Source organism: Balaenoptera musculus, chromosome 5 (genome assembly GCF_009873245.2).
Source record: "Balaenoptera musculus isolate JJ_BM4_2016_0621 chromosome 5, mBalMus1.pri.v3, whole genome shotgun sequence".
In the NCBI taxonomy this organism is placed as follows: Eukaryota; Metazoa; Chordata; class Mammalia; order Artiodactyla; family Balaenopteridae; genus Balaenoptera; species Balaenoptera musculus.
In genome coordinates, this window is record NC_045789.1 from 23,663,275 (window position 1) to 23,688,518 (window position 25,244).

Genomic DNA, 25,244 nt, shown 5'->3' on the forward strand with positions numbered 1-25,244 from the left:
GTTGAGTGTTTATCATAAAAGGGTGTTGGAACTCGTCAGATGCTGTTTATGCATCAGTTGAGATGATCATATGGTTTCTTTCCCCTCCATTGACAATGTGATGCATTACACCAATTGGTTTTCATACGTTGAACCATCTTTGCATTCCAGGAATAAATCCCACTTGGTCATGGTGTATAAATCTTTTTTTTTTTTAAAGCCTATAGTCATGTATTTTGTATTTTTTTTAAGTTTTTTAATTTTTTGGCCGCACCACATGGCATGTGGGATCTTACTTCCCCAACCAGGGATCAAACTTGCGCCCTCTGCAGTAGGAGCGCAGAGTCTTAACCACCGGACTGTCAGGGAAGTCCCAATCTTCTAATGTGCTTTTGATTTTTGTTTGCTAATATTTTGGTAAGGATTTTTGCAACAATTCATCAGGGATATTGGTTTGTAGTTTTCTTGTCATTTCTTTGTCTGGTTTTGGTATCAGGGTAATACTGCCCTCACAGAATGAGTTTGGAAGGGTTCCCTTCTCTTCAGTGCTTTGGATGAGCTTGAGGAGAGCTGGTATTTTTCTTTCAGTGTTTGGTAGAACTCACCAGTTAAGCCATCTACTCCTGGGCTTTTATTTGTTGAGAGGTTTTTGATTACTGATTCAATTCCCTTACTAGTTACAGGTCTGTTCAGATTTCCTACAACATCATGATTTAGTCTTAATAGGTTGTATGTTTCTAGGAATTTGTCCATTTCATCTAGGTTATCCATTTTGTTGGCATATGATTGTTGATAGCATTCCCTTATATTTTTATATCTATAGAATCAGTTGTAATGTCCCCTCATTCGTCTCTGATTTTAATTATTTGAGTCTTCTTTTTTTAATTCAATCTAGTTAAAGGTTTATCAATTTTGTTGATCTTTTCAAAGAACCAACTCTTGGTTTCACTGACATTTTCTGTTGTTTATCTATTCTCTATTTCATTTATCTCTTATCTAATCTTTATTATTTCCTTCCTTCTTCTAGCTTTGGGTTTTTCTAGTTCCTTAAGTTGTAAAGTTAGGTTGTTAATTTAAGATCTGTCTTTTTTACTGTAAGTGTTTACAGCCATAAATTTCCCTCTTAGCAGTGCTTTCACTCTATACCATAAGTTTTGGTCTCTTGTGGGATTTTTTTTTTTCATTTATCTCAAGATATTTTCTAATTTCCTTGTGATTTCTTTTTTGACCCATTTGGTTGTTTAAAAGTGTGTTTTTTAATTTTCACATATTTGTGGATTTTCCTGCTTTCCTTCTGCTACTGATTTCTAGTTTCATTACACTGTAACTGGAAAAGATACTCTGAATGACTTCAACTTTTAAAAATTTGTTAAGACTTGTTTTGTGGCCTAACATATGGTCTATCCTAGAGAATATTCCATGTGCACTTAAGAAAAATATGTATTTTCATCAATATTCATCAGGGATATTGGTCTGTAGTTTTCTTACAGTGTCTTTGTCTGGCTTTCGTATCAGGGTAATGCTGCCCTCATAGACTGAGTTTGTAAGTATTCCCTCCTCTTCAACTTGTTAGAAGAGTTTGAGGAAGACTGGCATTAATTTTTCTTTCCGCTATTGTTAGGTGAAGTGTTCTGTGTATGTGTATTAAGTCCAATTGCTTTATAGTGTTGTTCAAGTCCTCTAATTCCTTATTGAGCTATATGGTTGTCCTAAGTTATACAGTTTTAGTGCAGCAAGAATTTGTTTATATGGTATAATACAGAACTTTTAGTGCTGACACCACCTCCTTGGCTCCTTACAAATGTATAAAAGATAGCAAGCCCATGGCTCTAAGCGTCCTGTGTATTCCTCACTCGATACAGGTTGCTGAAAGCACAAAATATTTGTGCCTTCATGAAGAAGAAAGGAGGCACTGGAGAAGCACATCCATTTGCATATATCTTTGATCTCATGTATGTTCTCTGCACTGCCTCTGGGCTGGTTCAATAACAAAGTGAAATATAAGTAACTCTGGCCAAGTATGAGACACTTGGGAGAGATTGCTGGCTGATCACCAAGCTATTTTCTCTTTTGTCAGGAGACATGACTAGACTATATTTTTCTTGGAGTTAAGCATGACTCAGGTGAATGGAGTTAAATGAGACCCAGGAAAGCCAATGATGTAGTGCTAGTCTCAGTTTAAAGGCCTGGAAGCCAGGAGAGCCAATGCTATAAGCTCCAGTCTGAAAGCCAGCAGGCTCAAGAACCAAGAAGAGCCAATGTTTCAGTTCAAATCCAAGGGCAGGAAAAAAACTGAAGTCCCAGCTCAGACAGTCAGGCAGGAAGAGTTCCCTCTTCCTCACTGGAGTATCAGCTTTATTGTTCTATTCAGGCCTCCAACTGTTTGGATGAAGGCCACCCACCTAGGGGAGGACAATCTGCTTTACTCAGCCTACCATTCAAATGTTAATCTCATCCAAAAACACCCTCACAGACACACCCAAGATAATGTCTGACCAAATATCTGGGCACCCTGTGGTTCCATCAGGTAGACAGATACAATTAACCATCACAGCTATCTACTCCTCAGGACACCAGCAACCAGAAATTATGTTAGGCATCTGGGATTTTTAAATTTTCTATGTGAGCATTATCTTATCTAATATATACTGTTAACTAAAACTGGGTATTTTTTTCCTAAATCAGAAGGACTTAGAAACAATGAAAATATCTCAAGAAATACAGTAAAAAGTGGGGAAAGAACCATAACAGCAGAAATAATAGTTGAAAATACAACTTTCTGGTGATTTAGGCAAAGACCTACAAAGTGTTGCAAAGATTCTGGATCTGATCCTATAAAATTCAGAAACTACTGAAGGTCTGAGATTAGTGAAGTGATCAGAGCTGAAATCCAGGATATGGGGATAGTATTTGGTCATAGTAATTACAGAAAGAATAAACTAACTCTGCACTGGGTTTTAAAAACATAGCTACACACTAAAGTTAAAATGGACTAAATAGCATCATTTTCAAAATAATGGTTATATAAACATTATAATGATACATTTATTTATTTAGGATTTATACTACTTCTACATAGTTCCAAAAGAATTGCTTGAGGAAACTTGCAGCAGAAAACAGACAAAAATATAAGCCCACTGAGAGCCAGAGATAAGGATTCGGTATTCACAGTGCTAGCCAAAGAGTGCTCATACATGATAAATAGAGAAAGATATATGTTCACAGAATGAATGAATGCATAAATGACAAGAATAAAAGGTTATGGGTGGACAGAAATAGATGTTACTAAGCAACAAACTAGAATGACTTTATTGTTGTGGCAGCACTGCAACAATAAATTTGGCAAAAGGGTTTCCAGGCAATTAGGGGAAGGTCAGAAATAAAATGAAGGAGTTTTCACTGTCTATAAAAGTCTACAAGATCCTTGGAGGAAAAAATCCTTTTTTAGAATTTAACTCCTAGAAAAATTCATGGACTGAATCCTTATATAATAGATGTCTTTAACTATGGTTTTATGACAGAGAAATGGGTATGTCAATGCTTCCAACAATGGCCCTCTAAAGTTTTTTAGAACATTGTTAAAACTTAACATAGTTAAAGCTTTCCTATAGATAAGGAGATAATAATCTAGAAAGTTTGCAGTTTTATGTTCTAATTTAATATGGGGGAATTAAACACATTTTTCATTTTTACTCTACATCTATGAAGAAACATCTCATTGTGAGTTACTTCAGAATCTTGCTGTAGACATGCTGCATTTTAACAACTCAATTCATAATTTACTAGAAAAGACAGTAAACAAAAAAATTAGATGAAAAAATTTTGGGTTACCACATCAGAAAAATAAAACTGGACAAATTTTCACCAAAATTAAAGCGTATTCTTGGAATTATCTGGCTATGTAGGCTATGCAGCACATAGAAAGTTCACTTTGAAGGATCAGAAATAAGGTGGAGAGGTAGGTAATAGTGGCATCTTAAAGAGGCAGCCTTCTTCCAAAGAAGCTGCAAGACTCCGTTCGAAATGCAGGTACTTTCTCACAGAAGAAACGAGCATCCTTCAGAATAAGCTGCACCAGGGATTTATTAATTTTGTGGTGGCTAATGTTTCCAGAAATTCAAGAGAGGTTAGCCAGTAGATAATAAAATTCATCATTCACAAATTCATTTGACAAATACCTATGGTTGTCAATTATGTGCCAGGCATGATGTTAGACACTGAATTTACAGTAATTAGCAAAACACACATGGCCCCTGATCCCAAAGAGCTTATAGTCTGGGATGGAAAGCAGACATTAAACAAATAACCCAGGTATATCACGTAAACTGTAACAAGTGACAGACTAGTAAGGAAGTTGTAAGAGTTGGTAATTGGGGAACTGAATTTACACGGTAGGGGAAGGGGCAGAGAAAGCCTCCTTGAGAAAGTTACATTCAAAATGAGGTGTAAAGGATACAAAGGACTGATTCCCCTAGGCCAAGGGCAAAGGAAGCTGCACTTGAGAAAGGAACTGAAAAGGGAGGAATGGAACAAGGAGAACAGGAAGTGCTGTTTCAAGTATTTACTGTGTTTCAGACATGTTAATTCCAATCCTTACAGCTACTCTGCAGTGAAGGTATTAGTACCCCATTATACATAAGGAAAGCAAGGCTCAGGGAGGTTAAGTAACTTACTCAAGAATACAGAATGCTACTAGACAACAAAGGCAAGACTCAAAGTTAGGTCTATTCAAACTCTACATTCCTTTCATTAAGGCTCTAAGGTTAGAAGGTTTAACAATTTAACTCACTAAATGGCAGTGAGGTTCTAGGCCTATAAAATACAAGGTTAAATATTTTGTTAGTATGTTCCATCCTTCAGACATCCATTCCAGTTTCTGTGGGCTTTATATTTTAAAAGCCATATTTTGATGTGTATCCAAATTATATTTTATGCACATATATCTAGTTAGCTGGTTAAATGGCCTTTAAAATCTTTCCAGCAAAGATTTTAAAGCAGCTTAAGGCTACATAAAAATATAAAAACTAACAACTTCATAGTATTACCTTATATTCCTATGAGACTCTAAAATTTTATAGTGTTCACACAAATTTCAGGGTATTTAAGAAGATACTTGCATTTCTTAGTTACAAAACTCAAGGATAAACAGTAAGGCTTACTATTGACCATAATTATCACATGCTAGGTAATGTAAATGTTTCTAGGTATCACCTTTCCTCAACAAAAGCATCTAGAAAGAATGTACCCATGAACTGTTAGTACTTTTAACTTCCTATGGTAGCTACAACAATGACCCCCCAAAGATGTCCACACCCTATTCATTGGGTCCTGTAAGCATGACCTCACAGAGCAAAGGGGGCTTTTTAGTGGAATTAAGGTTGTTAATTAGCTGACTCTAAAATAGGGACAGTATTCTGGATTATGCAAGTGGGCCCAACATAATCACATGGGCCCTTAAAAGTGGAAGAGGAAGTCAGTGAGAGAGGGCAGAAGAGATATGGAGAGTGAGAGGGACTCTGCCCACCATAGAGATCTTGAAGATGGAGGAAGGGGGGGCATGAGCCAAGGAATGTAGGTGGTCTCTAGAAGCTGAAAACAACTCTCAGCTGACAGTCAACAAGGAAACAGGAACCTCAGTCCTACAACCAAAAGGAACTGAATTCTGCAACCAACCTGAATGAGTAAGGAAGCAGAATCTCCCCAGAGCTTCTAGTAAGGAATGATGCCTTGCCAACACCTTGATGTTAGCTCGGTGAGACCTGTGTCAGACTTCTGACCTATAGAACTGTGAGAAAATAAATTTGTGCTGCATTTAGCTGCTAAGTTTGGTATGGCAACAATGAAAAACTAATACTTTTATCATTCTTGTACTTGATTCTAGCTTCTTTGAAACAGTTCTACCAACCACGTCTCAGCTGGTAAATGCGATAGCATTTTTCAGTCCTATTGCCTACTGCTCTCTTTTGACCTTGCTACTGCTTCCTTGAAGCCCTCTCCTCCCATGGTTTCTATGATGCCATTCCTGATTCTTGATTCTCTTCATTTGCTCTGCCACCTTCACGGGCTCCTTCTCTAATCTCCTGTAAATGTTGCTGTTCGTTAGGGTTCTGTCCCCAGGCTTTCTCCTTACATTTCATATACTCTTGACTTCTACTTATAAAAGCTAGCTAAAAACTCCCAAATGTTATCTCCACAGCACAGAGGCCACTCTTTAGTTTCAAATCACTATCCATCTTCAAGGATGTACCAAAGCCTCCATTAATTTGAGGCTGGTCTTTCCTCCCAAACCTGTTCTCTATCTCAATTCCCTTCTCCCATTAACTTCACCTCCAGTCAACCAAATCAGCCAAGTTGCTTTGCCACTGTCTTAAGACTATTCTTTCTCACTGATATCCTGCATCATTGGTAACTAAGTGCATTTGGATATTTCTTGAATGCATCTTTCTATATCCATGCCACAGCCTAATGTGGAAATCCATGGTTTCAGAAAAGGATCAGTAAACTTCCACTTTGCTTTTTCACTTCCACCCTTCCCAATCAATCTATCTGCCACCTTCTCTCCAGCATGAATTTTCTAAAAAAGAACAAGTCTTACTTTACTACCTATTTATTAAAATGTTCAATAGTTGTCTGTAGTTCTCAGTATAAATTCTGCCCTTTTAAGACTCATTTCTTACTCTTAACACTCACCTACTAACACATTCACGCTTTCTATATACTATTTCTTATAACTGAAATGCCTTTCTGCTATTCAGTTTTAATGGCTGACTGAGTACTCACCAACACCACTATGCCTCAAAAGTAGTGTTTGAAAAATCACTATTTAAAGTTTTAATTGTCATGCAGCTTCAGGAGCTCAACTACAAAATAACATAATAGAAAGTACACTGAGCTTTGCAACATGGCACCAAGTTTACTGTTCTGTTATTAAAAAGGGAAGGGCTTCAAACTGTTCTAAACCTTTTTTTTCATTTGTCAAGTTTAAGGGTTAATCTGGATGATCTAAAGGTCCATTAAAGTTAGCAATTCTAGCTTTGTAGTTAAGAGCACTAAAACTTATTAGGTACTGAAAACAAGCAATAAGGTTAATTTATAGCACTGTTCAGCTTCTACGGATCCATTAACATACATCATTCACACACAATAATTAACTTTATTAACTAGATAAAGACTATCTTCGAAGGATTTAGAGATAAGGTCTAAAGGTGACTGGAAGATCAAACCAATTAGATATAAAGACAAAACTGTAAACTGAAAAGAAGTCAAACAATTACCAAAAGGAGGGCTACCAAGAGTGATTAAAAGACCTAGAGTGACGTAAAAATTTTAAAGCAAGCAAATTCAGAAGGCTAGATCAGGGCTTTGATGACTTTTATGCATCAAAAATTTTCAGTATAAAATAACTCTCTTCTAATTAGAGGTCTTCCCATGGCCACTCGACTTACTTTCTCCCTTCTGAGCTTTGTTGTCATTTGCTTTTTTTTTTTTTTAATTCTACAGTGATTTTTTAAAAAACATTTTTATTGGAGTATAATTGCTTTACAATGGTGTTAGTTTCTGCTTTATAACAAAGTGAATCAGTTATACATATACATATATCCCCATATCTCTTGCGTCTCCCCCCCCATCCCACCCCTCTAGGTGGTCACAAAGCACCGAGCTGATCTCCCTGTGCTATGCGGCTGCTTCCCACTATCTATTTTACACTTGGTAGTGTATATATGTCCATATATACACTACCACTCTCTCACTTTGTCCCAGCTTACCCTTCCCCCTCCCCTCCCCGTGTCCTCAAGTCCATTCTCTAGTAGGTCTGCGTCTTTATTCCCGTCTTGCCCCTAGGTTCTTCACGACCTTTTTTTTTTTTTTTTTTTAGATTCCATCCTCTTTGTCTCTCAGGCAGATGCTATAAATAAAATCAGCTCAAGTATCTGATCATTGTAAACAGGCTTTCGGCGATAATGAGTCTCGAGTCATTAGGGCTTCGTGGGATTCAACACAACCCTCTAGGTCCCTCCCCATCCGCGCGCACCGGGCTCCAGGCAGCGCCTCGAGGGAGCGGCCGGGAGTCACCGGACACGCCGCTGTGAGGGTTAGGTCCCTTCGCCTTTACAGCGGCGGGGAGGGCGTAAGCTGAGCCTGTTTTGGTTTGGTTCGCGTTTCTGTGAGAAGTAGCCGGCGGAGGGAGCAGCGCCGAGAGGCTACCGGGCCCCCTCTCCATCCCTCGGGAGCGCGCACCGGGGACCGAGCGTGGAACGGGGCTGAAATGGCAACCGCTGGAATAACGGACTCGGCTCCCTGGGGCCCCTTAACCGTCGGGGACAGGCCGGGCTGAGGGGGACACCTGGCCTTCCCCGCGCCAGCCCCAGCGAGGCGGTGGACACAGCAGTTCCGGAGGACCCAACGGACGCGGAGGTGGCCTCAGCGCCCGCCGCCCGGGCCGGCCTTCCCACTCCCGAGGCCGGGAGAGCCCGCCCAAGAACCTCGCTGGCTGCATCCCCATCCCCGAACTCAACACCCACCCCCTCACCGGCCCCTACCGGTTCCTTCTGGCGGCTCGCCAGAGAAAGGGGTGCGGCCCAGGAACCCCCGCCCCGAGGGAAGAAGCCAGGACGCGGATTCCTCACCCCAGCCCGTGGGCAAAGGGACGCGGGAAAGTGGCTTACTGCCCACGCACCTGTCTTGCGGGCCCGTTTTCGGCAGTGGCAGCTCAGATGTCCGAGTCGCTGCCACTTGGTCCCCGCGTCTCCCTAGAGCAATCCCGCCGGCGGCCGCCCAGTAGCGACTGCTAACTGCGCATGCGCGTGCGGCCGTGGGCGGAGAGAAGGCGGCGGCCCGAGGCGAGTGCCGCGCGCACCTGCACCGAGGGGCTCAACGGCCGCAGAGGGGCGCCGCTGGGCGAGGCAGGCGCGGTCGGACGCACCCTCCCGACCACGCTCCGCGCCGCCGCAGCCGGCCAATCATTCCGTGGATCCGGCTCCGGAGCTGTCCTGGAATTCCTCCTTATCCTTACCGTTACCCCTCCGAAGACTTTTCCCTCCCGCAGAGCGCCTGCCCTCTGCAAACTGTGAGGTTCTGCTTCCTAATGCACATAATTAGGTCCTGAATTTTGAGTAAATCACATTTGAGCAGCGTCCAGTTAGTACCCCAGGCCTTTCGTAGAGTTCTGGATGTTCTGATGAGACGTCATTGTGACGGGCAGGGAGGCTTACTATTTCGTGACAGTGTATGATATAGATATGTTAAATGTTAACGTAATAAATGTACTATATGATTTCTTTTCGAAATGCTACTGGTAAGAATTGTTCATCTTCTACTGTGCTCACTCTGCTCTAAGGGCTTTACATTCCTTATCTCATCGAACTGTCCCAACAACCCAGGTGAAGAAACCGAAGGTAATTACTTGCCTTTGACTAGTAAATGGTGGAAATAGAGTTCAAATCCAGGTCTGTCTCTCTCAGAGCCTGTCATTTTAATTCACACTAAAAATAAAAATAACAGCATAAACGTAGTATTGAATCACGTTTCTTTGCCCCACAGGTCTCGGTCATGCAGCTCTTACTACTTATATTTGATAGTAAATCTTGACTTTGATTTTGGCATTATCACGCTTTCAATTTTATTGGTAAAATAAAATATTTGACTTGTGATACCTCCGTTAAAGAGCCTCAGTTTAAGGGAATTGATGGTGCTTCATGCATAAGATGTGATTGTTGGCTAGGTGTCAAGATCATTGAACATTTTTCACATTGCATCCGTGATAAGGCCACCATTTCTAGACTTTTGACGCTGTCATCTTCTGGAGCGTGTTTGGATAGCATTTAATTTATGGGTTAAAAAGGACAAAGTTATTTGAGGTACTTTGTAACAGTATTATCCTCTTAATTTCCTTTTTTAGGCTTTCCAACTTCTGTTATTCAACATAATTCTGTGGCTCAAAACACATTTGACTTGTTAGAAAAAAACTTCTGAAGGATCCACTCAAAGTTTGCAATGAGGAAGCTGAAAGCCAAAAATTTGGGAACAGAGACTCTAAGCTAAATGGGCCATTAACCTGACCCATTGATGTGAAGATTTGTTAAAACTCCAAGATTCTGATACATGCTTAATTCTTATTCTCAGCTTAGAATGTTGTTTGAGGGACTACCTATTTATCTATTTTGATATTTTCACAGGAATTCAGAATGGAAAGCTCAAGTGTTTTCATGTATTTCTTACTGTGAGTCTTATGAAACATTTATTGAGCAATTTATCTTCTGTATGCTGTGTGTGAAAATATTGGGAATGCAAAGATGACAACTACATGAGCCCTGCTTTCAAATAGCTAATAATATAGTTAGAAAAATAGACATATAATCTGCTAACCAACATTTTAGAAAGAGACCTGACTGAAATAAAAAGGTGTTTATTTGGGGTTTGTTAGGACTCCTAACAAACTAAACATTTGAATTGTGTTTTGCTGGACTACAGAATGAGGGAGGCTTATAAAGGCAAAGACCGAAAGGTTATAATTAGTTACATGAGTTGTTATCAAGAATTATAATTGGACCTGGCAAGAAGTGAGGGTGCTTGTTAAGTAAGGATTGGTTGGGATCCCAAATGGTTGCATAGTGACAAGGGGAGAACTTGAGACCATAAGGTTGCAGCTGGCAGGTGTCATTTTGAATACAGCTGGTGGTGTTCTTGGGTCTGGTACAGCTCAAAGAAAGTTCAGGTTCTCAGTGGTGCAGAGACTTGTCTGAGACCAGGTCCTCAATGGCCGCCCAACTCCATTTTTGTATGCCTGAACCATGATTACTCTCTTATAATTGTAATTTGTCATCAAATCAAATATCCATTAATATATGTTACATAATAGAATGGACAAAATGCTGTGACAGACTATTTTGCCAGTCATTCCTCCTAAATGAAAGAAATCTTCATCAAAGAAGTATTTAATACTATTAGCTCCATCCTATGGGCATTCTTGGTTTCATGGTTTAAGCTTTGTCTCTACTTGCATCAATTTTGGTAAACTGTATTTTCCTAAGAAATCACTCATTATATCTAAGGTTTCAAAAAGAAAATTAATATCAGTAAAAAAGAAACCTTTCAGCTCATGATTCATTGCCTATCAGTGGCTATTAATATCAACACAGCATCTAAAAATACATGCTAAGGTAAGTAAGGAAAAAAAGTAAGATGATGGTCTCCATGGGAAAATGCCTGCCCAGATATAGCTCCCATTATTTGTTCATAATTGTTGCAATTCTGCCACAGGGTGGAAGATCCATATAGTACACAACAAATCCCCAGATACTTTTACACACCTATGTTAGAAGAGGTTCTCTCTTTCCCTTTTACCAGGAGTATAGCCACATTTACTGTTACTACTACTATTAGTAGTATTACCATCTTACCACTTACTTCAACAGTAAATGGTACGGATGATGGTGGCTAATGTCAATACTTGAGAGACACTTTGGCAACAGAGAATTTCACCTTCAGTGTTTACAGAGCTATTCACTTTAAAAGTAATGTTTAAGAAAAAAAGAGTCTGGTCTGCATGTGTTTTCTACAAACTTATCTGATACATTGTGTCAGGCACTTAAATACATCGTTTGCCTTCATACATATGTTTAAAGAAAAGTGATTTTTAAAAAGCACAATCAGTATGAATGCTATAAAATAAATGCCCAAACCAACCAATGAGCCCTATTTGCTCTGCTGTACCTCAGATAGGTGTCTGGGGTTCTCCAAATCTCCCCTTCCTCATACATCTCAGACCAGAGGCCATGCGTGGTAAGTGAGACCCTCCAAACATCTACCATTTGGGAGCAGTGGGGATGGGAATGGAAGCTGGGGGCATCTCTCCTGGCTACATTAGAAACATTTTCTAGAAATGCTTTGTGCTGACCACCGAAACACTCTTGTTCTACGATCATTTCATTAAGGACAGCAGTCATTGGGTTGAATCGTTAAGGCTGTCTTTCAACTTCCTTCTCTTTATCCTTCTAGCATCTGCCACTCCCAGGGTATTTCAGTCAGTGTTCAAATGCCTCTTTCTGAGTGCCACCGCAGGGTTCCCTTGGAATCTTCTGGAATCATCTGAGCTTCTCAACAACTGTCAGTCGTATGTTGGACAGCCTCCTTTAGCATTATTCCAGTTTACGGTTCCAACCCTTCAGGTATTTTGTTCCAGTCTTGGATGGTGGGCTAAGAAGTCCTAGTAAGTACCTTTTCAAGGAATCTTGCCTTATTTTTGAGGAATGCTCTACCTGGAATTAGTTTTAATTTTTCATATTAGCCTGGAATATGATCTGGCAGATTTAATTTTAAAAGCTCAAAACTGACATCAAATTAAAAATTTTTGTAACATACATGTGTTTCTTATTTTTCTCCCCAGCTTTATTGAGATATAGTTGACATAGAGTTTCTTTCTCTAAAAGGAAAAAGTGAAATGGACACATATGAACAGGTCATCTATCATATTCTCTTTATACTTTGGTATGTGATACAGTTCATATTGAGGTAAATGGGCAGAGTTTGGCAGTCAAGGATAATACAGCAGTATGAATTAAGATTTTCATATTTTATGAAAGATAAGAAAGAAAGAATATCTCTTATTATTTCTCAAAATAAATAAAGTAAAACTCAATAGAATAACAAGAGGAAGAATTGTAGATTTTAATAGATTCCTATAAGAAACTGATGAATTAGTAAAGATTTAAAAGAGTTTAACAAATAAAAAGCCTGATATAAGAGAACCCTGCACCCAATGAAAAAGGAATATTTAAAGAAGACATTTTTAATGTCTTCTTTAAGTATTCCTTTTTCATTTTAAAACAAATGAAAAAAAGTAAATCAACTATATACTTCAATTAAAAAAAGCAAATGAATGACTCATATTTTAAAGGAAGCATACAAAAACTATACATTCTTCTCAAATTCATATGAAACATAAGAATTCACAACAATTCTCAAATTCCATCACACAAAGTTCTCTAACAACAATGTAATTAAATTATAAATCAACAATAAAAGATAGCAAAACCAATATATCAAAAAAATACATACTCCCAAATAACCCAAGAGTTAAGAAGGCAATACTAAGAGAAAATATGAAATCTTTAGAACCGAATGACTATCAGAATATATACACATCAAGAGGTTTGGTAATCAGCTCAAATGGCACTTACGAGTAAGTTTAGAGTTTTAAATGCATATATTAAAAAGACAAGAAGATACTGCGGCACTGCCACCCCCAGAGTTGCTTAAACTTGTGCCTTCTACTTTAGATGTCTTAACAAAATGAATAAGAGCATATATACCAGTTCACACAGAACCTGTCCATGACAATAGCAAGTTTCTGAACTTTTAGCTATTTATTGAGAGAATTTGATAACATCACTAAGTCAACAAAATACAGTTCTTAATTTTTAAAAACTTCCCTGTCTTTACTTTTATAATAAATTGTAATAGTAAAAGTACAAGCATCATAAATAAATGTTCTAATTTTCCTTGACATAAGAGGTAGTTTAATACTTTCAAGTTTACTAGTTTGTTCACTGTTTTCTCCTCGTCTATATAACTGTGTTTTTATTATTACAATTTCTGAAAGATGCCATTAGAAATCATGGTGATTTAAGGTTCCAAGGTTTACAGAGGTTTTCTTTCCAAGGTTTTCTTCTATTGTTATGCTTTATTTCTTCATATTTCCTGTAATAAAAATAAGAAATCTGTAACATCTAGAAGTTACATATTATTAATTCATAAGGATGTAATTATTTTCATGACAACTTCTTGACAATACTCTTTCCTTATTCTGTCCTTTTGATACCACCTCCCTCTGAGGTCTCTTTACATAAAAGAGACACATAAAACTTTATGTAATAATTTTGAAGAAAATACAAACATGCTGTGTATCATTCTTTAATAAAAGTATTTAATAAAATAATTCAGTTAATGCATTTTGATGCGAAGTATTCTTCCATCACCTCCAACCAGGCTTACCAGATTTAGCAAAAACAACAAAACAAATGGGTCACACACACAAAGTCACTGTTTAACTGAAATTCAAAGTTAATTGGACGTCCTGTGTCCTGTCGTTTATCTGGCAACCCTCCCTCCAACACATTGAGACACTTTGCCCTATGCCCAGTGCACTGCAGTAAAAGGAAGATGACTTTTCATGTAGGATTAAGCACTAGCAAATTATAAAACACACTATTCTCTGGCTTATCAACTAACAGAAAATCTTTAAGTATTTTATTTGAGTTTTCAGAAGTTATTAATGTTTTAATTGAAATTCTTCATCTTTATTATAGATTTAGAACATGAAATGATAAAGAACATTTAAATTGAAGACATAGGTAAAATTGTAAAATTTGTAAAACTAAGCCAATTCATCACTAAGATGAATTTTTTATTTTATTAAATTATTATTTTTGAACTATAAGCTAGATGAATAGAGATAAGCTAAATTATTTTTCTGCTTAATAAACTATAGATAATTTATCTTATAAAAAAAGAAAGTTTTATGAGAAGTGTAAGAAATTATTTAACTGGTTAAGGAACAAATTTTACATAAAGGTATTTTAAAGGACTTAAAGGAGTGACTATTAAGGAAAACACAGCAATGAAAAGTGTTGCTATGTTGGTCCTGATTAAAGAAAAGAGGGTGACATTTATCTCTCTGGGGCCACATACATAAATCTCATTTTACTTAATAAAATTAAAAGTTGAAAAGAATTGACATAAAATATCCAAAGTCTCGGTTTAAGGTGGTGGACGGCTAGACCCTACTGAAATGAGAGTAAATGAACAGAAAAGGCAGTAACTCCAAACAATATAAGAATGGAGGGGGGCTTTCAGCCTAGGAGACATTAATGACATGAGACATAGAAATCTGATGGGGGAGTGGGGACTGCCAGAGCGGAGGTGAGGAATCTGTGACCCAGACACACAGGACCAGGGCTACAACGGAGATGGACGATTTGATGGAAGATGGGAGCTGAACGGGGGCGAAACCTGGAGATTGAAGTAAGAGTGTGTGTCAGGAGCACCCACAGTGCACACCTGAGCAGCCAGGACTTATGTCCCAGGCAACGTTGGCAACGTGCACACACAGTCTTCTTAACAAAAGCTGAATGCACCATCTGGATATAACTAGCATAGGCAGTGTGTGTACCGGTGCCCCAGAACAAAGCTCACTATATTCTGGCAAATTGGCGCCCTTCTCTCCAACCACTAGGAAAACACACACACACACACACACACACACACACACACACAACCAAACCTCCAACAGAAAACAATCACAATCTAGCCTTTCATATACTCTAAAACATAGTTTGCAAACCAACAAATTCTTCCCATGTACCAAAAACTCCCAGGAAGCATCATCCCTTTCAATTTTACAAAGGAAGATGAAGAAAAATGCAGGGCCAGGGTGGGGGTGAGGGAGAGGAAATAAAATTTACCCATATCGCCACCAGACAGCCAGGAATCACCAAATATTTGAGAAAGCATGCAGCATAATAGAAAAAGATCAAAATAAGCAGACAGATTGATCTGATCACAGAAAAAAAACAGCTCATTTAGAATGCAGAAGAGAACCTTAAAAATGTGTACTGAAAAGATCTAACTAATAAACTCAGAGATTTGAGAAAAATTGTATCCTCAAAACAAGTAGGTGCTAGGAAAAAAGGAACAAATTTTTTTAAAAATTCAATAGAAAAGTTAGTCAAGGAACCCACCTAGTACATAGGAAAACAAGGGACATAAAATAGTAAGTAGAAGCTATGACATATTAAGGATTGGCTCAGTAAGTTTAATGCCTGATTATTAAGACTTTCAGAAAAGAAACTTAGAAAAAAGAGGGGCAAAACAATCAAAGTGATAATATGCCTTGGACTAAATATTTGTGTCACCCTGACTCAAATTCGTATGTTTGAAGTTTAAATCCCCAATGTATTTGGAAGTGGGGCCTTTAGGAGATAATTAGGTCATGAGGGTGGAATGCTCATGAATGGGATTAGCGCCTTTTTAAGGGGATAATGAGACCAGAGCTTTCTCCGCTCTTGGCCATGTGACAATATAACCAGAAGACGGCTGCCTGCAAACCAGGAAGAGGGCCCTCACCATAATTTTCTATGCTGGCACCCTGATCCTGGACTTCCCAGCTTCCACAATGGTGAGAAATTGCTGTTGTTTAAGTCACTCAGTCTGTGGTATTTTTGTTATAGCAGCCCCAAAAGACTAAGACAATAAAAATGAATAAGAGTCTGAGCTAAATATTCATCTATCCTGCAGGAAAAATAATAATGTGGAGAAATAAAAATTAGCACCATAGGCATATTATTTAGCGGTATAAAGGTAACTACTAGAAGAATTTAAACCAGGAATGATTAAATGTTGTTGCCTCTGGTGAGTCAGATAGCGCGGGAGAAATGCAGGGGGTTGATGCCTTTTATTATGAGTTCTTCTTTTTCTTAACTTTTAACTATATGTGTGTGTGTATTACTTGATAAATATAAACAAAGCTAAGAATCTTATATAACTGAATTTTATTCCATTTTGAAATGCCCTGTTTGGAAAATGGAAGGGATAATCCATTCTGCAACCCTTTTATCAGTTTGGAAACATCTAATTTTAAATATTTAAAGTCTTAGCAAATGGACAGTTCATTATTTCCCTGAAGTTGTTTTTGATAGGGAAATGTGGTTTCATTAAAGGATGCTGAAAGTACTTCAAATTCCTAAGTTGGGAGGGAAAAAGGGGTAGTAGTGGTCTGCTTTTTGTCCTTGTACGAAAGAAGGGAAACATTACGAAAAGAGCTGTGGAAAGAGACACTTGACTGACAGGATAATGGATGAAGGTGCCTGGGCAATTTGATACCTGAGCTACTTTATTTCCACAGAGCAGCTGGGCATCGATCATATTTTGAGCTATAGTATGTTTGGATATCTTTGAACATTACAATCTTGAAAACTCAACACATGCTTTGCCATGTCTCCTCTTTGCTTCAAGCTTTTGCTGATCTCAGTTCCACTAAAAGAACTGAAAAACCCTTCATCATGATGCAAGTCTAACTGAAGCTCAGAGTGCAGGGTTACCTTCATGGAAATGCACCTTTTCCATGGTGAAGTGGTATGTGTATAAATAAAGCATACTTTTGGTTGTATATTATGTGCCTTTTTTACTGTTAAAATGTGAAAAGGTAATTTTGTATGAACACAGTTCCACCCACAGATATCATACGGAAGGCAGTATTAGGTGGAAAGTGAATGAGACTGGATTAGAAGGGAAGAAATTCACATTTCAAAACACACAGGAGCCAGCTACTAAGCAGATGGGAGCAGCTCTAAGGATGACCTAAGCTCAATGAGTGGGAACAGGCAGGGGCTTTGGGGTTGACTGCAGAGCCGCAGTTGGAATATCCATGCTTGTGCCAAGCAGCAGACATCAGAAATGACTGTTTCCCGGCAGAAGTAGTGAGTGTGGGTGCAATGTGGAGAAGAAAAGCAATACCCAAGAAGAATGTGGTCTTCCCTATGCCGAAGAAGAGCTACCATACACTGAGCAGTAGAATGCCCCATCCCTTGCCCTCTCCCTTCCTTCTTCTGCAGGAAGGCTACAAAAAACAGATTCAGCAATCACAGACTAAATAGCAGACAGTCTCAAAGACAAGTAAGAAACAAGTTTTCACTTTGGGGAGCTTGAAACACAAGAAGCAAATCAAACTGAGGTGAGTCAAGGAAACAGAAGCCACTTGAGGTAATTTGAATAAAGAAATAGATTTACTGCAGAAAGAATAAAGTAGAGGTGATCTCAACTCTCAGAAAGATCGGGGAGCAAGGGACAGGAAGCCACTTTCAGGAAATCTGGAAGTACAAGGGTCACAAAGAAGCCACAGCAGATGATCTCAGCTGTCTCAGCAGAACGGTAGGCCATTTGGGGAAGAACTCTGGAGGCCAGAGGCCACCAGTAATCTCAGCTGCCTGGCAGCTAGTGTGACCTCAATTCCTGTCCTTCTCAGCCTTCCTCTGTGTCTATGAGAGTATCTCACGCTCACAGAATCTAAAGTGTAACTTTTTCGGTAAAGACATTCTATGAGCTGTACTTCCCTGTTTTTCCCCTGAGAAGCAGAGGAGAATGGAGAGGAGGATGGCAATGATGCAGAATTTACAACAGACAGTACGCATAGGAAGCAGTTCAAATAACGAATTACACTTATACTAAGGTACTAATGTTTAAGTGTAATTAATTTTATCACAGAGAGAGGATACTGTATACATAAAAAGAATCAACTAGAAGTCCTGGAAATTAAAATTTTGCTTTCTGAAGTTTAAAAACAAGTAGACTGAAAAGTAAAAGTTCAAGAATGAACTAGTAGTCTGCCTAATAAGATAGTGAATGAGATGCAAGTATCTACCTTCACTGTTTCTTGAACTCACACTGAACATAACATTGAGGGCCATTTAAAAACACATGATCTTACAAACAGAATGGGAAAGAAGACAAAGGTAACAAAATGAAGGATGTCTGAGACAGCTGTATCTCAAGCTGCCAGTGAGGAACGCAGAAGCAATCTGCAGGGCAAAAACACCCCAGTACTGCTAGAAATGGAGGAGAAGGTGGGGCAAAGCTATGAGGATGGCTTGTAAGTCTGTCTTAAAGCTCTAGAGACCCTTTCCGGCCCCATGAATCCAGGTGACTATCTTTTCTCCACTCCGGAAGGATAATTCTCTGAAAAGGAAAACAGAGGGTATCTAGACTCAAACCAGGGTAGGGATAATAATGAAAAACAGGACAAATAAGTGAATATTGACAAAGTGAACACTGAAAGCTCCATCTATCTTTGCCCACTCGGCTCCCAGATTCTCTAGCAATTTAAGCAAGACTTAAAGATACTAACATAGGGGACTCCCCAAGGGAGGAACCTAGCCACTCCTCCCCATACAGTGAAAGGGACAGATCCAGCCATGTGCAGCATCCTCTAATCAGCTTTCTCTCCATTTGAACAGACAACCTACCATCACTACGTATATGAGGAAACCCTCTAACGTGAAAAACAGGGACCAATTAAAAAAAAAAAAACTTAGAGGAAAGAGAAACTATGCAGGAAGAAGAAATCTTTTTAAAAACTATTAAAATCATCAGAGGGTAAGTGGAATTATTTCAATCATAAAATAACAACCAAATGTTATAAAAAGAGGCAGTGACATTAGGAGAACAGAAAGGGTTCTTAGAAATTAAAACTAAGCAAAACAAACAAAAAAAACAACCAAATCAACCAGACAATGAAAACTGCCCTCCCCTGCAAAACAAAAAAACAAAGAAGAAGCACTAATACAAAGAATGTAAGACAAAATTTAGAAAAATTCCCAGAAAGTAATGCAAATAGATAGATAATAGGAAGGAGAGAGCAAGAGAGAACATCAATCCAAGAAATCTAGCATTTGAGAAAGGGTTCCTTAAAAAGAGCATAGAAAGGGGAAAAATTCATCAACAAAGTAATTTTTGAATATTTTCCAGAATCGAAGCATGAGTTTAAAGATTAAAAAGCCCCACCAAATATCAAGCACCATAGATAAAAATAGATCCATACCATCATCATGACACTGTAGAACCCAGTCACAAGAACATTTTTAAAGGTTTAGAGATGGGAAAATTGGTCTTATACAAAGAAACAGGAATTAGAATGGCTTTAACTACTTTTCAACAGCTGCACTCTTGAATACCTTCAAAAATGGGGGGAATCATTTCCAATTCAGAGTTGTTTGCTCAGCCAATTTAACAGTTAAGTGTAATAGACTGAAGTCATTTTAAGATGTTTTATTTCTCCAAGACTTTACATCTCACACCATCTTTCTCAAGAAATTACTGGTGGGTGCACTTCACAAAAGCAAACAAGGAAATGAATGATGTAAATGATGTATTTAGATCAGGATCCAGAAAATAGGGGAATCAACTCAAGAGACAAAGGAAGCCCCAGGAGGTTCCTGAGATATCTGCCAGAACTGGTCAGAAGGCTTCAGGAGACAGATCTGTCAAGATTAGAAAGTGACATAAATGCAGAAAAGCATTTGATAATATTCAATATTCGTTCATGATTTTTTTAATGTTCGAATATATCAAGAAAAGATTTAGGTAATTCACTGAGAATCTGAGGCTGAATTAGTGATAAGTACATTGAAATAAAGCAAACTGAAAACTCGAAAGAAAAGAAGTTGTGTATAAAGGATGAGTAGAAAGATTACACTATGTAGTTTTAGTGTAAATAATATTCATAGTCTCATAATTATAAAATCATTGAATACTGAGCTAACCAATGATATAACTATATTGAGGGAGTAAAGGTTTGAGTGGAGTGAACTCTATCAAAATTAAAATTGTTCCTTGAAATTTTGTTCACTGAAAGACACTGTTAAGAAAATGAAAGGGCAAGGCATAGCTGAGACCTGTGGTCAGACTACATAGAGAATTATTACAATTCAAAAATAAAAAGGCAAACAACCCAATTTTTTAAATGGGCAAATATTTGAATAGACTTTTCATAAAAATATACATATTTCATAAAAAATATATACCCTAAAAATATATTTCATTATACATGTATATATGTATACAAATATATAAAAAACACATAAAGCACATGAAAAGATGCTCAACATCACTGGTCATTAAAGAAATGTAAATTAAAATCATAATGAGATATCAGAATCTGCCTATTTTAGAATTTTATATAAATAAAATTGTACAGTACGTAGTCTTCTGCACCTGGCTTTTTTCATTTAGCATAGTGTTTTAGCAATTTATCCATATTGTTGCATCTATTGATAAGAATGAGGCTTCAAACTCAGATCTGTTGTCTCCAAATTCATTGTACATCCACAGTATATGATAAAAAGGGAAAAGGAAATTGGTCCTTCTGAAACAGTATTAGCGAATGTATCAGAAAGTTACATGCATAAAATTTTAAAAATACACAAATAAGAATATAAAATAACATAATATTAATAAATATCTGATAATTTTCTATATATTTATATCAATTTTTACACTTACCGCTTTATTATTGAAGTTTAACTTTGTTTAATATGATATAATCTCTTATCCACTCTGAAGAAAGTTGAGAAATAGTCTAATCCTTGATATGCCATTTTTAAAAAAATTATTAGTATATTTGTTATGGTGGTCTGTGATCAGTGATCTTTTTTTTTTTTTTTAATAAATTTATTTATTTATTTATTTATTTTTGGCTGTGTTGGGTCTTCGTTTCTGTGCGAGGGCTTTCTCTAGTTGCGGCGAGCAGGGGCCACTCTTCATCGCGGTGCGTGGGCCTCTCACTGTCGCGGCCTCTCTCGTTGTGGAGCACAGGCTCCAGACGCGCAGGCTCAGTAGTTGTGGCTTACGGGCCTAGTTGCTCCGCAGCATGTGGGATCTTCCCAGACCAGGGCTCGAACCCGTGTCCCCTGCATTGGCAGGCAGATTCTCAACCACTGCGCCACCAGGGAAGCCCTTGATATGCCATTTTTTCCAAAGAATGATTCTGATCATTTTTAAAGAAGGTGTTAAAATTATGAAATTCCTAATAATAGATATCCTGTTAGAAATTTTAAAAATAATTTAATATAATCACATTTGACACATCATTAGATTGCTATTTCTTTCTGTTTTATGTTGTATGAAGAATAAAAAAAAATGCTAAGATTATAACATCAAAGTATGAGTGATTAGATGTACATTCTCCTTAATCTGTCTCAAATTTACAATGATGAGGTTAAAATATCTTATCTGGCAAAAAAATATAATGGAAAAAAAGAATCCCTAGTAGAATGGTATAGACCAATTTCTTTCTGCATCACCTGTGGCTATATTTTATGTATTTTGATGGTATTACTTTTTGCATAAAGATTCATAACAGTTAAGTTTTCATTATTCCAGACACTTCTTTGTCTTGTTCGACAACCACTTTTAATCTTGAATTCCACCTTGCCTGATAGCTAACAGCTAATGTTTACTGAGTTCACACTCTGAGGCACTGTCCCAAAGAGTGAAATACAATAAATACACAGAGATAGAGTAGAAAAGGTGGAAAGAGGGCAGGTGATACACAATGGATGAAATAATGGGAGGATGTTTATGTGCATTTCTCTCATTTCAACTGACAGAGGATTAAAGAGTCATTTGCTTTGTTGTGTGAGGAAACTAAGAAGGATAGAGAGGTCAATATCTTAAGGCTCATTTAACTTAAACTCCTCATTTTATAGATGAAGAAAGCTCTGAAGAGTGTGGTAGGGCTTGCCCAGTATCATGTACATAGGTCACCACAACTAAAAACTAGGTGTTTTGACTCTGAAGTCCTTGCTTTTTCTACCCCACCAAGATGCTAGATCAATTATAAATAACATTGTTTTCAAAAATGATGAAAAACTTAGAAAAGATTAAAAACCAAATAATGCTGAATTTTTGTTCATTTGGTAAACAGCGGTCTGAAATAAGAATGTTGATACATTTAAATTCAATAATAGAGGCATTTTATTTTTGAAATATTCTTTTATAATTTTGAATATTAGACTAAAATAGTGAATTTTATTATAATTTTCAAAACTCTTTTTTTAGTCTCATTATTTGAATTGTACAGCTGGGAACAATAAGTCATAGAAGTTTACATAGGCTGGATTTTTCTAACCATGTCAGGTAACTTGGGTCTTGTAAAGATGATTGCTCTTCATAACAAATACTTCTGCATGAGATGAATTGTGTTCAAACAATTTTCTCTCATATTCTCATCACTCCTTTTCTAAATATTTTATAAGTTCATGAAACATTGTACATTACTCAACTACATTTCAAATTACTTACTTTGAAATATTGTTCTCTTCCAGGGAATGATGACTGTATACCCACATGCTGGAAAAGAGAAGGTTTATATCGAATGCGAATATGCTTATTTCGTTCTGTACATTTCTCCTGGAGGAAAAGTAAGAGAAACAACCATCTTATGTAAAAACCCAAATACTCCTTTTTATTGCATTTACTGATGGCAGAACTTTTTATTATATTAGTTTTTGCCTAGTTTTTTTTTGGCCTAAGTAGTTCTATATTGCTATTTTAAAATTTAAACAAAACATTTAATCCTAAGCTTTTTCTTCATAAGAATTATGGAACAAAAAAGTTAAGATATAAATACATGTATTTTCATGAACTCTGTTAGTTCATTAGGAAATCAGGCTACTGTTGTACCAACTATAATTTTCCTCTCCTTTCTCTTTATTCCAATAACATAAAGTTTTTGGTATTTTCCTGTCTATCCATTTCTCTCAGACTACATTATTCTCTCCCTAATCATTGATTAATTCCTAACCCTCCTCAATTTCTTCTTAAAAAGTGTATGACTAAAACAAAGAGCCAATATTATACTGCATGGAAAAGGCTTGGATAATCTCCTTAAAAATAAAAATAAGAAAGTGACCTGTGAAATCACTCCTGTTAAAAACAAACATTTGAAATGATTATGATTGCTATCTGAGAATTATTTTAGGTAATGTATACATAGAAAATTCATAAAAATACATCTCAAATTTATGTACACAATAATTTTTAAATAGCAAGTTTATTTAAATTCATTTCTACTCAATATTAATGTAGGAAATATTAAAGAATTGTGTTTATAACTGTAAAGTAATTAAAGAATCTAGAGTTAATGTGAAACTAAATTAAGGTCAGATAAGATTAGTTGAGGAGTTAAAATTTAGCAAATATGGTAATATTTTCAGATCTTTTAATAGAAGTTCCAGTGGGAGGGTATTATCAAATGCTGGCTCCCCCAAAATACCCACCAAATAACCTGTTGACAAGGCAAAGCTGAGTTCATTGCTTATGGTAATAAGGGAGAAACCACCTAGATAGAGTCTGTTCAAGTCTCGTGCCTATTTTTCAATTGGGTTGTTACCCTGCTGTTGAGTTTTGAAAATTTTCTATATATTCTGGACACAAATCCTTGTTGTATATGGGATTTACAAATATCTTTTCTTAGTCTGTGGCGTCTTCTTAACAGTAACTTTTGCAACACAAAAGGTTTTAATTTTGATGAAGTCCAACTTACCAACTTTTAAAAAATGGATCAAGTGTTTAGTGTCTAACAGTTCTTCACCTAGTCCTGGGTCCTGAAGATATTTTTCCTATATTTTCTTCTAAATGTTTTATAGTTTTATGTTTTATATTTAGATAGATGATCTATTTTGAAATAATGTTTGTATCAGGTGTGATGTTTAGGTTGAGATTCTTTTTTTAAATAGATTGATAGATAGACAGATATCTAACAGATCCAATACACATTTGTTGAAAAGTCTTTCTCCATTGAATTGGGTATGCTCCTTTGTCAAATATCAATTGGCCATATTTTTGTGGACCTATTTCTGGACTATTCTGTTCCATGGGTCTATATGTTTATCCCTTTGCCTCTGAAGACTCATCATGATTACTGTAGCTTTATAGTAAGACTTAAAATCAAGTAGTGTGATGATGCCTCCAATTTCATTCTTCTTTCTCAAAATCATTTTAGCTAATCTTTGCCTTTGCTTTTTCTTAAAAAGGTTAAATGTTAAAATCAGCTTGTCTGTATCCATCAAAGAAAATCCTGCTGGGATTTTGATTGGAATTATGTTAAATCCATCGATCAACTGGGGGGGCATTCGCATATTTACTATGTTGGGTCTCCCAATCCATGATCATGATATGTCTATTTCTTTCATCAGCATTTTGAAGTTTTTAACATATAAAGTACATATTTTATTAGAATTATGTACATACAAACATATATATGGAATTTAGAAATATTTTTTCCTAGTTTGTGGCATCTCACGCTCTTAACAGTAAATTTTGCAGCATGAAAGGTTTTAATTTTGATGAAGTCTAATTTATCAATACATTGTATATCATGATATTCTTTCATTTTAATATTGGTAATTTATGTCTTTGGGTTTTCCTTGTTGTCTTGTTAGAGATTTGTCAGTTTTATCGCTCTTTTGAAAGAACCAGCGTTTGGTTTCATTGATTTTTCTCTACCACTTTCACATTTTCGATTTGTTGCTTTCTGCTCTTATAGTTATTATTTTCTCTCTCTGTTTGATTTGGGTTTATTCTGCTCTTCTTTTTCTAGTTTCTTAAGGTGGAAGCTGAGATTATTAACGTGAGATCTTTCTTCTCTTCTAAGATAAAGATTTCATGTTACAAATTTCTCTTTAAGCGGTGCTTTAGCTGCATCCCACAAATTT

The 25,244-nt window shown here is 37.0% G+C and overlaps 2 protein-coding genes across 2 annotated transcripts in view; both read right to left on the reverse strand.

The window, feature by feature from the left end:
* CLGN (calmegin) overlaps window positions 1-8,832 on the reverse strand; it is a 44,189-nt gene extending 35,357 nt beyond the window's left edge. The window contains exon 1 of the mRNA XM_036852560.1: window positions 8,657-8,832. The gene's annotated coding sequence lies outside the window, so the exon portion shown is untranslated. The remainder of the gene's footprint in view (window positions 1-8,656) is intronic.
* A 4,152-nt stretch (window positions 8,833-12,984) lies between these two features.
* Window positions 12,985-25,244, reverse strand: part of MGAT4D (MGAT4 family member D) — a 50,026-nt gene continuing 37,766 nt past the window's right edge. The window contains exons 10-11 of the mRNA XM_036852563.1: window positions 22,831-22,938; window positions 12,985-13,677 (exon numbers count right to left, since the gene is read on the reverse strand). Of these exons, the coding sequence (XP_036708458.1) occupies window positions 13,669-13,677; window positions 22,831-22,938 (117 nt within the window). The 3' untranslated portion in view covers window positions 12,985-13,668. The remainder of the gene's footprint in view (window positions 13,678-22,830; window positions 22,939-25,244) is intronic.